Source organism: Apteryx mantelli, chromosome 2, assembly GCF_036417845.1.
Source record: "Apteryx mantelli isolate bAptMan1 chromosome 2, bAptMan1.hap1, whole genome shotgun sequence".
Classification (NCBI taxonomy): Eukaryota; Metazoa; Chordata; class Aves; order Apterygiformes; family Apterygidae; genus Apteryx; species Apteryx mantelli.
In genome coordinates, this window is record NC_089979.1 from 119,147,203 (window position 1) to 119,158,876 (window position 11,674).

The 11,674-nt window shown below is 43.2% G+C and overlaps 1 protein-coding gene across 2 annotated transcripts; it reads left to right on the top strand.

Moving 5' to 3' along the window:
- The first annotated feature begins 4,331 nt into the window (after positions 1-4,331).
- CCK (cholecystokinin) lies at positions 4,332-11,010 on the top strand. Of its 2 annotated transcripts, none has more exons than XM_067292452.1 (3): positions 4,332-4,538; positions 6,042-6,299; positions 10,643-11,010. In XM_067292452.1, the coding sequence occupies exons 2-3, from the start codon at positions 6,044-6,046 to the stop codon at positions 10,777-10,779; spliced, it is 393 nt and encodes a 130-aa protein (XP_067148553.1). In that variant the 5' UTR covers positions 4,332-4,538; positions 6,042-6,043; the 3' UTR covers positions 10,780-11,010. The 2 variants fall into 2 exon arrangements, with proteins under 2 accessions (XP_067148553.1, XP_067148552.1); XM_067292451.1 differs by lacking the exon at positions 4,332-4,538 and adding an exon at positions 4,624-4,800.
- Positions 11,011-11,674: the final 664 nt, after the last annotated feature.

An 11,674-nucleotide genomic window follows, 5' to 3' on the forward strand; every position in this document is an offset into this window, starting at 1 on the left:
TTTGGGATTAGGTGATCTCCTAGAAAATGGTTGACTCTGAATTTTTCTCTGTTCCACTTCATCATATATTCTTGAAACAATAAGGAACCCAATTTGGAATATCAAAGAAGTTTCACAGTTAACCTACAGGAAGTCTACACACCAAAGTGTTTGAATTTCATAGAATAGAGGTTCAAATCTAATTTTTTAAACAATTCAGCCCCACTCCCAGGAAACGAGATCTTCCTCTTATTTTCCTTCTTCAGACAACTGTAGGATAATGTGTAATTCTAAGACAATGAGTGAATTTACATTAGCGTACATAGTTCGTATCAGAAGTGCCCTTTTGAAGCAGATTTCCTGATCATTTCCACATATTGCTCTTTGGTTTGCATTGCAGAGCAGTCTTGGAGTATCCAATCTGGATTCCCTTTGAATGAAACTGAAGTGGAAGATGGAAGACAGGAATGCATCCAGTGCATTTCAATTACTAATGAGCTTTCAGTCCCTGGAACCAGAGCAGGGCTAGTCCCAAGCAAAAACCCTGAAATGCAGATAGGGAGGATCTTCAGTTCTCAGCACCAGCTCTACTGATCTGTTTCTACTGGACCCCAGGGTTGATTTGTTAGGTTGAAGCACTGCTCTGCAAAAGAAATTCAGCACTCCTAGGGCTGAGGTCCCAGACTTCTTGTAATTGCATGCAACACTCCTGTTCACTTTCGCAGGACCAGAATTTCTCCCTCAGTTTCTGAGGTGACTCCAAGCAGAGTTCATCTTCCTGTCAAGTGGGATGCAAATTCAGAAAAAAGAGACTAGAGGGAAAGTGTTTAGGTCATTTGATAGAAATTACTGAATTAATATTCAAAAGATTTGAAAAAATGAAAGGCCAAAAACGCAATGGCTGAATCAACACACCCAAAAACAGTAGCAGAACAATGTGCTTTCTGTCTGAAAACGTATTCAAGGCTCTGTTTATACATCTATAATCCAGGCAGTTGGTCCAAACAATATATTCACTAATTTGTCTGTTAGTTCCAGAAAACTATACCATTCCTCTCCCTGCTATCCTCTGCTAATTCTTGCTACTTGTTCTAATTACCCAGACTGCCGCTCCATCAATTACATAGAAAAAATAAATTTGCTCCAACACAGCAGAGCATATTACCCTTAAGTATCAGGGTCCAAAGGAAAGCAAAAAAACACCGCATAGTGACAATCAGAAAAGGACATAGTACTTAGAAAGGAAAAAATATGTTTCTTGTTACCCTCCTGGGCACAAGGTCTCCTCAATCCCACAATATAGCCATCTGGCTTTATCCTTCACAGTCTGAATTCCCAGTATACATATACTTGGCAGTATATTACTCCTTATTTAATACTCAGCCTAAAAAGTCTTAGAATCCAAAGCCATGCAATAACACACAGTGAGTAATATCCATATGTTTCCTTTTTGGCTAAAAAGAAAAGGCATCAAACATAGGCATCACAAGTTGCTATGCTGTCCATATGACAACCATGCTGTTGCAAACTGCACATGATATTACCATGAAAAATATATACTAAAGAGACAAAAGTCACATACACATGGATGTAAATGAAGCACTGCACAGCACTTGCATGCTTACTACTGTAGGAAAGAGCAGGCCATTTCCAAGTTCCTTGCCACACACTGCCACTCACAGACCAGCTCTGCAGCAGAGAGATGATGAGACTTTAATGCCCACAGTGCCTTGCTGCACTTTGCTATTGGCACTGGCCACCTCTCTTGCAGAACAGGCATAAGAAAATATGTGCCCATCCCTTGGGGCTCACACTGACTTCTTGCTTCAAGCCCATCTCTGAGCTTCGCACCAGAACAGCTTATATTTAGCCACACACTCTCTTTTGCCACCTCTGCTACATGGGAGAAAATCTTTGGCAGATAAATAGACAAAGCAGTTGGGGGTAGAAATATCTGGATTGTGATGGGGGAAAGCATGGAAAAGCTCAAATCCTTTAACAGAGGTTTACCAGAAAAATGATTTTAAAAAGCCTGCAGCCTTTAAACTATGGTGTCATCCAGCTGCTACCTCAGAGGTGCATCTATTTTAGTGATTTACTGCATTGCAGGGTTCTTGTTGTGTGTAAATTTGTTTTGCATCTATACTTGGAGTCTTACAGTATTGCTCAAGCTCTGGTTCAATCAAAACAGTTTCCCTCCTGAGGAAGTCATGCCCAAGAGCATGGCCTAGCTCGCCCCACTTGTATGGGCGGCACAAGACCCTCCTGCAGTTAACAGTCTACAGACATGTGGTGCAGGTCTAGCATGAGCAACTCATGAAAAGCTGGGTCCTGGAACCGTAACAGGTCACTGCAAGTCAAACCCTGATTCTTTCCTCTTTGTGCCACATCAATCAGTAATACACACCCTAAGCTTTCCCAGGCAAATAATGACAAAGTCCTGTTATCATGTTATTCAACGGGCTTTCTATTCCCTTATCTGTCTAAAACAACACTAAAATGCCAACTTGACACTTTTTACCATGAACTAGAAGTTTCACATCACTTCAAACTTTTACCAAAGAAAGCATCAATAAATCAAAAAATGATCTCTAAGGATTTTACATACTGGTATTAAGGAACTCGGTGGGGAAAATTTAGTGTTCAAAATCTATAACCAAAGTTGTAGTTTTTGACAGTGCAGTACTACTGACTTTAATAACTTGACATGATGCTGTAGCCTCACTAATTTTATTCATAAACCATGACACCTAAATAGGAAAAAGAAACAGGGTTTGGCAAGTAGTAAAAGGAATCACGAGTGTACAGCGAAAAAGCTGATATATGATTTTTCACAGAGATCCCATACAATTCTTATATGCATGTAAATGTCCAGCAGATATTCCTGTCTTCTCTATTTGATTTTGCATGCCGCTAAGCATATTCTGATGTTGTTGTCCTGTATTTCCATGTGGACACACAGTTTAGTAAGCTTGGCTGCTCCCCTCCCTCCCCACACACACAGACTTTCTCTCTATTCATGTGGAGGCCTGGAGTTTCAAGAAACAGCAACAGGAAAACACAACAGAATCATCATCAGCAGCAGCTTTATGAACTTAAAATATGCAAATTAAACAGATGCCCTGCCCTATTGTGTAGTAAAATTTACTTGTCAAGAAATACACAACTTTTGCCAATCTGACTGGAAGCAAAGGGAACCTTCTGAGGACTTCTACAAAGATATATTAATAATTGAACTAATATTTCAAATCAACTCTAAGTAAATGAACTCCTATAGTTTGTATTTGTTCACCCAGCTAAACCTGTCAGATTAAATGTCTGCATTTATATTTATACCTCTGTAATATGAATTATGCATATGCATGTATTAGTAAGTCCTCTTTCTCTTCTATTAAGCTTTGAACTGGTCCTTTGGGAACTCATTATCTACAGTGAATTTCCCAGGGACTTGATGTGACTCTACTAGAATTGCTATTGTCTTGTACCTTCCCAGAAAGATTGTGATACTTTTCTAGGCACCTATAGTTTGACTGCCAACTATTTAATTGTCTAATAGCAGTAAGCATTTTTCCCACCAAGCCAAAATAGTGAAATTGAGTTATCAGCAGTATTACTGGTTTATTCAAAGAGAGAGCCATTAAACAAGCACATTTCACTAGAAGGAATTGCTGGAACTATTTTGGTGTTGTTCTCCTTTGCCCTGGCAATTCCACTTCAACTTACTTTTCTGTTTTCAGAGCAGGTTTTGGTTTTGGTTTGTTTTTTAACTTCCTTGGGGTGGCAACTTCACCCACTGCTGGCGCTGATGTGAGAAGACAAAAAGTAGTCCACAGCTTGGTCAGAATGTCCTGTTCAGTGACAAACACCCTGGTTAGAGGTTCAAATGCAGTGAGAGAGCATGCGCGTCACCATCCCCCTCACCCTCCTGTCCCACCACCATCCCCATCACCTCCCAGCCCACCACCATCCTCATCACCCCATCTCCCACCACCATTCCCATCACCCCCCGCCACTCTCCCCACCAAGGCTAGGCCACAACACCCGTCTCAGGCCAGCAGTGCTCCAGGCTGGGCTGGCGATGCCAGCGGCTGCACTCCCTGCTCCCCGTGGCCCAGGGGGGCAGGTCTGGGTGGGGACGGGGCCTGGGGGGCGAAGGCTGCCCCGAGAGGCGAGGGAGGCACCGCGGCCCTTCCCGGCCCCCCGAGGCTGAGCGGGGCGGAGGCGGACTGGGTGTCCCAGTGCCCGGCGCCCTGCTGCCGCGGGGCTGCGCCGCCTCCTGCGACTTTGCCCCGCTCCCGCACGGCGGGGGCGGCGCGGGGGCGCCGCCTGCAGGCCGCCGCGGGGCAGCACTGCCGGCGGCGCCAGCACTGCCGGCGGCGCCCTGCAGCCCCCCGGGCGGTTTCCTCGCCCTCCCCCGCAGCCGGCAGGGAGGGAGCGGGGAGGGGACGGGGGGTCCCTTCGGTCAGGTGCATTTTCTAAACGTCCCGCCGCTTTCCAGGCCCGCGGTGGCAGCTTCACCTCAGCGAGGGCGGGAAGCCCCACGCGCCCAGTCGGGCCAGGTAAAGCCCGGCGGACGGCCGTTGCCGTTGCCCCCGCCGCCGCGCAACGGCGCCAACTGCCACCGGGGGGAGGGGGCGCCCCGCTCCCCCGGCGGCGAGGCCCGGCCCGGCCCGGGGCGGCGGCGGGCTGCGTCAGAGCTGTGCAAACAGCCGCCGCCGCCGCTATTTAAGGGCCGGCGGCAGAGGCGGCGCGGACTGCCGAGTCTGGGCGCACACGGCCTCGCTCCCTCGGGTCTGGCCTCGGCCGCGGCGCAGCGGGCAGGTAGGAGCGCCGCCCCCCCCCCCCCCCCCCTCCGGGCGCCGACGTTGGGGTGGCGGGCGCGAAAGCGGGTTTTCCCCGACCTCACTCGGGCAGCGGCTCTGAGGAAATCCCCAAGCCGGCTTGGCGAGGAGAGGGATTCGGGTCCCGGGTGGTGGCAACGGGGTGGAGAGGATTTAAACCGCTTTTTAGCTGGAGTGGCACTTGGACATTTTTTCATTCGTCTGCCACCCTACCAGAAGGTCGTGTTTTACGCATTGCAAGTGTTTTCGTTCTGATGCGTGTGGTGGGTAAAGGAACTTCGTTCTCCCTTCTTTTAAAATTATAAGATTATTATTCAGCATGCTGTTCAAAAACTTAAATGATTCACAAACTTCTATGCAGGTAATTCATGTTTATGTATAAATGAACAGTAATCTTACAGTGTTAAATACTAGGTACTTTGTTTCTTCTATTAACTGAGAGTAATTTTTATGTTTCCGGAAGAAAAACCTATTTTAGCTTATATAATCAAATAATCTAGTGAAATGACATCGTTTTTTCTAATATTTGTTTCTTTAAGGAAGCAGCAAAAAAAATTCACTGCTCTTGAATTCTCTGTCTTACATCAAGAAGAATATTGTTACACTGCACGTTATTTCTTATTCCTGAACAGCTTTTACCACCTCAACTGTTAGAGCAAATGCCTGGGGGCTTGACAGATTTTGTTGTTTCCTCCCATGGGAGCTCGCATGGCAAGATAAAGCCTCTTGAACGCTGAAGTTCAAGCTGAAGAAGGGTTGCTTGGAGTAAAGACTCTTTGTAAAACTTCTCAAAATTGAGTATTTGCAGTAACAGCAGATTTTAACACAACAGCAAAATACTGGTGTGTTCTCATCCTGGGATTTTCCTCAGAGCTGGATATGTCTCTCTTATGTTTTAGGGAACTGCAGCTTCCAAAAAAAAAAAAAGCAAATAAGACTTCAGTAGATCAAGGAGACATAACATATAGCACAGTGAATTGTTTTTATCCCTTTCTGTGTTACCTAACAGCCCTCAGATGTCTGCCTCTTTCCCAGGGATACTTAACTATTTATGTACGTTTTCCACCTTAACACTTATCCCACAGTTATCCTCCTTAAAAAAAACAAACAAAAAAACCCAGTTTGCTCAGAAGCCATCTCCTCCAAAGAATGATGAAGGTGAGGGTAACATAAAACGTAGCAAATGCGGTCATTCTAACCCTTGGTGCCTTTTCTCTCCAGCAATGTACAGCGGTATATGCATCTGCGTGTTCCTTGCTGTGCTCTCGGCGAGCGCTTTTGGACAGCAGGCTGCGGGCTCGCACGATGGGAATCCACCGGCTGCTGCACTTGAGCAGAGCTTGACAGAGCATCACCGGCATGTCCGCGTCCCTTCGTCCGCTGGCCCGCTGAAACCTGCCCCGCGGCTGGATGGAAGCATCGACCAAAGAGCTAACATTGGCGCTTTGTTGGCCAAGTATCTCCAGCAAGCCAGAAAAGGTACTGGTAATAGCCTGCTTCCTGTGCTGCTTCTGTGTCAGTGGAGTTTTCTTCAGAGATACCTAGATGTTAAGGAATCCCGTCATCACCTAGCATGAATTACTACAGAAGATAGGATGTAGATTTTGCCCAGTTGTTCCTGAAGTAGAGAGTGTTCACCTTCTCTGTTGTTGTAAAACTCTGCCAAAAAGATTTGTATGTAGCATCCACTGACTGAGAGCTGGGTACAGGTAACAGGAAAATTTAACCTACCTGTCAGGTTCTTTTTTTTTTGCTTATTATTTTCACAGCCTTATAATTATTTTACTATGTTTTGCATCATATTTTATCTCACCCAAAATCTAGTAATTGCATTTTCTTGAAACTTTTTCATTTAATTAACCTCCCTCCCTTTTTTAAGTTAGGAGAGTGGGAAAGCCTTTTTTGTGACTAAATACAGACCAAATGGCTAATCTTATCTCAGCTAGAAATATCCACAGCAGGGAAATCTTCTGAGTGTTGGACCTTCCATGTAGGTGTTCCCAGGGGGAAGTTGCAAAAGTGTGCAAGCTTTTGAAAGATCAGAACCTGCATTCATGAACATGGTGCTAAAAGCAGTGGTAAATAAAAGCGTGTTGCTTCAAAATGTGTCAATTCCTATTAGGTTTTGAGTCCCAGGCAGCCTTGGAGTACAACAGAATCTTGCAATTACTTTAAAATCTCCACAGCCCTGCATTTGTAACAGGGGCATGAAGCACAGATAAGAACAGTGGAATTTGAGGGCTTGATTTTTACCAGGTGATATATTAGTTATTTAAGGAAGAAACTAACTAGCCAGGGAAAGAATAAAGCTGTATAATAAGTATGTATTTTACATGCACACAAACATACGCTGTCTGTGCTATCAGTAGAGATGATGGATCAAAACTGTTGCATATAGTTCCCCATTGAAACTCCCCCAAAAAAGACATTTTCCCTTTTGAAGCATCTGATCTGTGCATTGCTTTGTATCTGAATAGAGTAGCAATGTCAGCAACATATTTGCTGTGGACTCCACAGGAGAAAGATGGCTGCCAACCTCAGCAAAAGCCACCACACCACTTGTGGAGCTGCACAAATCTTGTTTACTTGCTGTAGCTTCAGTCTGGTCTATCTCTGGTGTTGCAGGGAAAAAGGACATGTTAGAAGCATAGAGGGCTGAAGGGAGAGGCAGTAATTATGATGACCTGGACATATGGACATTGTATCCATATGGACACAGTTACTTCACTTGCAGACCCAGACTGTGTTTAGGATGAAGTTCCCTTTATATAAGGAATAGCTTTCTCCTCTCCTGTCTCTCCCCATTACCTTGTGCAGTTCATTTCATCCTCCCCTCCTGGTAGCCTCAGTGCTGATCTCTGCGCTAGGCAGAATCCCTTTCTTATTTTTGGAGGAGGTCTGCAGTTAAGAGATGTCGCATGCATTTTATACTTATGTATGCTGACATACGCACTCATTTATATACATAGAGCATGATCAAATTAGAAACAACTGAAAAAGAATCACTGTATTCTGAGAGACTTCATCTCATGTTAGCAATTCTCCCCATGTCTGTAAGGAACTCATTTTAGCAGTTCACCTCTCCTAATGGAAAGGCAATTCAGATACAAAGTTCTACAATTTGGTGCTATAGTTAAAGGTATTACTGAAAAAGAATATTATTACAGGAGTCTGCAAAGCAGAATCTTCATCACCTTTTTCTCCAGCGTATTCATTGTCACCCACCTACATGGAAATTGAACTCACTGTTCTAGTTTATGTTGGCCTCTTAAATTTCTGGCTAACATTTCCAAATAGCTTAGACAGATGAAGTGAAAAAAACATTTTGGATTAAAGCCATATTTTTCTAAGTGTTATATAAGGGAGAATTTCTTGCATTCATGTTTGTAGATATATATAATTAACCCTACAAAGATACTGTTAGCAAATGATGGGATTCTTGTGACACTGCTAAGCTAGTTGGACTCTGACTTGCAAATAAACTTGCTAGTAGAGAAAAGACAAGATTCACAGGGACAAAGCAGTATATATTTAACTTATAACAATGCATGTAGTGTCCTGTCAACTGTGTTACAATCAAAACATTGTTATGTTCCCATTTAGCACAAAGCTTCTGGGTAACACTTTAGAAATCTCTACAAGACCTGTCTGCTATATTAGTCACTTTTGACCCCCTGTCCAAATCACAATACACACTAGAAAATTTCATTGAGGGGAAAAGAGAGAGCATTTGCTAGTGTTTGTAGTTATCAGTGATGGCATTTGCCTTTGTGATTAATAGAAAGGCTCATTTTGGCCAATATTTCCAGTGATAACAGTGAGAGAGTTAAATTCTCTCAGGACATTAAGGCTATATGGCAGCATCTTTGCCCAACTGCTACAATTTTGAAGCTGTTTGTTGTATATTGATTCTGCTGTATCCACAGGCCATCTTCAGTGATTTGAGGAAAGGTAATTAAGGTTAAGAAATTCATTTCACTGTGTATGACCCCTAGCTTTCAATTAACTTCATCTGCAGGCTTTACAGCATGAATCTGGCACTGTGTAGATGAGACATAGTAGCTGTCAAGTCAGCAATGCACACATTTCTTATCTTCTAAGGAGCCCTTGCCAAGCCAGACCATAATGGCACCAGGGGAGCCATTATAGCCCACAGATCACTGCAGGTTCAGAAGTCTCTTAAATACCAACATCTGAGTGATGATTTTGCTCTGTGCTAGCATGGCCCATTATAGTGCCAAGAAACCATTCTCATCAACTTTAATTATGTATTTTAAATTTTGTATGTGAATTTCCTGGATTTTGAAGGTTTAATGGTAGACAAATAGTCTTTTGTAGAGATAATTTTTTCTTTTTTTCTAATATCTAAAACATTGCAGTTTCAGTTTTATGCCACTTTTTACTCTCCTATCCCTCTGCAGCCACTAAGAAAGCAATGTGGGTTGTTAGTGTGGGGGGGGTGTGTTTTTTGTTTTTTTTTTTTTAATGAATTATCTTCATTAGAGATCATTGAGCTTTTATATTTCAAGGTTTTTGTCCTGAAGAGTCAGCAAAGACTCCTTCAAAACACAAGAAACTGTAAGCAAGACAATCGTGTGGATTTGGATTTGTGGCCTTTGACCTGGGCTTTTTTTTTCTTTTTGATTAGTTTAAGTACCTCTCAAACCTTGGTCTGAATTAAATATTATTAATTTGTTGAACCTGTTCTTCTTCCTCACTCATGGCTTAAGCTCATCTTAACTGTTGGCATATGTTAATTTTGGCAGTTTTCTGGGAGCACAGAGAAAAGTAACTCTTCCTCCCCCCCCCCCCATTTTTAGTTATGTAATACGATGATATCAAGATAGAGCACGACTTTTCTTTTCTGAAGTATAAATCCCCCTTGCAAATAATTTGGGTCTTGCATTTCCCCTTGGTGCCCTAAACAAGGATAACAGACTAAGGCAAGATTAAAGATCAGCATCCAACACTACTGTGAGAGGAGTTACACAACCTGTAGATAGGTAACGAAAATTTCACTGATATAGTAAGTCATATATGGGGATGTCTGTCAGCGCCAGCATCTCTGGCTGTAAATTCCAGCTGCAACCTTCTCAGTTTCAAGACTGTTCCCACTTCTCTGCAAAATCTGGGATTCATAGCTACCCCACTTGTACTAAAGTTGCCTTATATGAGTTCCTGTGCTTCTATTCACTGCTCTTCAGGCAAAACAGGACTATGTGGAGGAGTCCTGACTCAGGCCTGAGTCTGCTCTCAAGCAAAGTTATTTTCACTCTGGAACATCCCTCCCATTACCAGCAAATAGGGGTGTGATCTTGTAGCAAGAGTGAGAAAGTCCAGACTTCCTTCATCTTTCTAGCAAGGTAGCAGAGAGAAGGAAACAAGGAGAAGTGCACCCACATGCCTTCCAACAGCCTGGAGCAGACAGGGAGACAGTGATCCCCTCCAGGGAGCTGTAGAGAAGACCAGCGGTGCAGCTCCTGCCACTACTCTCTTTACTACCCCAGGGTGTTCCCTGCAGTAACAGAAGGGTGTTGCATGTTCATTGCACTGTTTTCAGTTCAGAAATGATATATGCCAGAAACAAATCTCTGCTTGGTCCATTTTCTGTTTCACATAAAGAAAACAATCACTTTCAGGACTTTTCTCATAACATTTCTATGACATTTTCCCCAGTGACATGACAGTAGTGTTACATGGTCTGTGCAAGTCAAGTGGTTTCAACTATTGCATGCCAACATCTGTAACATACAAAACAGATCAGAAAATGGATGAACCTGAACATGTCTAATTATTCTGTCCTCTCCCCATCTCTTCTTTAGGTCCCACTGGAAGGATCTCAGTTATGGGAAACAGGGTACAGAGCATTGATCCTATGCACAGGATAAATGACAGAGACTACATGGGCTGGATGGATTTTGGACGCCGCAGTGCTGAAGAATATGAGTACTCCTCCTAAAGAACCGCAAACTATAGCAAGAAAAAAATCACACTCATGTCTGTACAGAAGGAGAAAAATTAATTTGTTGTCCTCTTCAAATCAGTGTTTTAAAATATATTATGTACTTGATGTAAATTTGTCTGCAAGACTATACAATGCAATATATACATATGCAGAATTTTCCAGAAAATGTTTTCATTCTTCTGTGGTTTCTCATACACTGGTATTATATTAAAATAATTTCACTTATCCCTTCTTGTCCTGCCACTGCACATTGCTGGGTGTCTTACAATAAAGAGAGGCAGGAAAATGCCTTCATTCTTCAATGTAAATATATTCCATGGGTTAAGTAGTCAGATGAATGAGCCCCTTTATAAAGAAATCTTGTAATAGTCACAGTAGTTGTGAAGTCTAAGGAGAACTTGTCCAAATATAAATACAGTAGCACAATATTGCCAGAGAAGGCCAACTGTCTTCATGGTAACCCCATTTGTAAAGGATTGAGCTACATACCAAACACACATGTTTGTAGTGAATAGTTAATAGCGTTAAAACTAAAAGAAGCGTAACAATATATTTCACCTTCTTAGCTTATTTATTTTATATTGTGAACTAAATGTGAAAATTCTGCTCACAGCTACGAATCATGGAATAAATAGAACATTCCTTGCCTTGCGGTGAGTTGAACATTCCTTTGGGGAGGGGGTGAGGAGAACTTCATAAAAACAGCACAAGCTGATCTCAAGGGAGGGGGGAGGAGGCACTGGAGCAGGTTAATCGCAGGGTAGTCACAGGAAACAGTCGCTCCCAGGTCTCACAGAGGCAGCCTGGGTTAGCTGTCTCCCACCTGTGTGGGGGGAAGGAGGGCAACAGCCCTTTCCTGACAAAAAGAAAGGTAGAGAGCTCCACACTC

Coding starts and splice junctions, on each gene's coding strand:
- CCK (XM_067292452.1), top strand. CDS start 6,044: ATGTACAGCGGTATATGCATCTGCGTGTTCCTTGCTGTGCTCTCGGCG. Junction 6,300..10,642: donor TCTCCAGCAAGCCAGAAAAG/GTACTGGTAATA, acceptor TCTCTTCTTTAG/GTCCCACTGGAAGGATCTCA.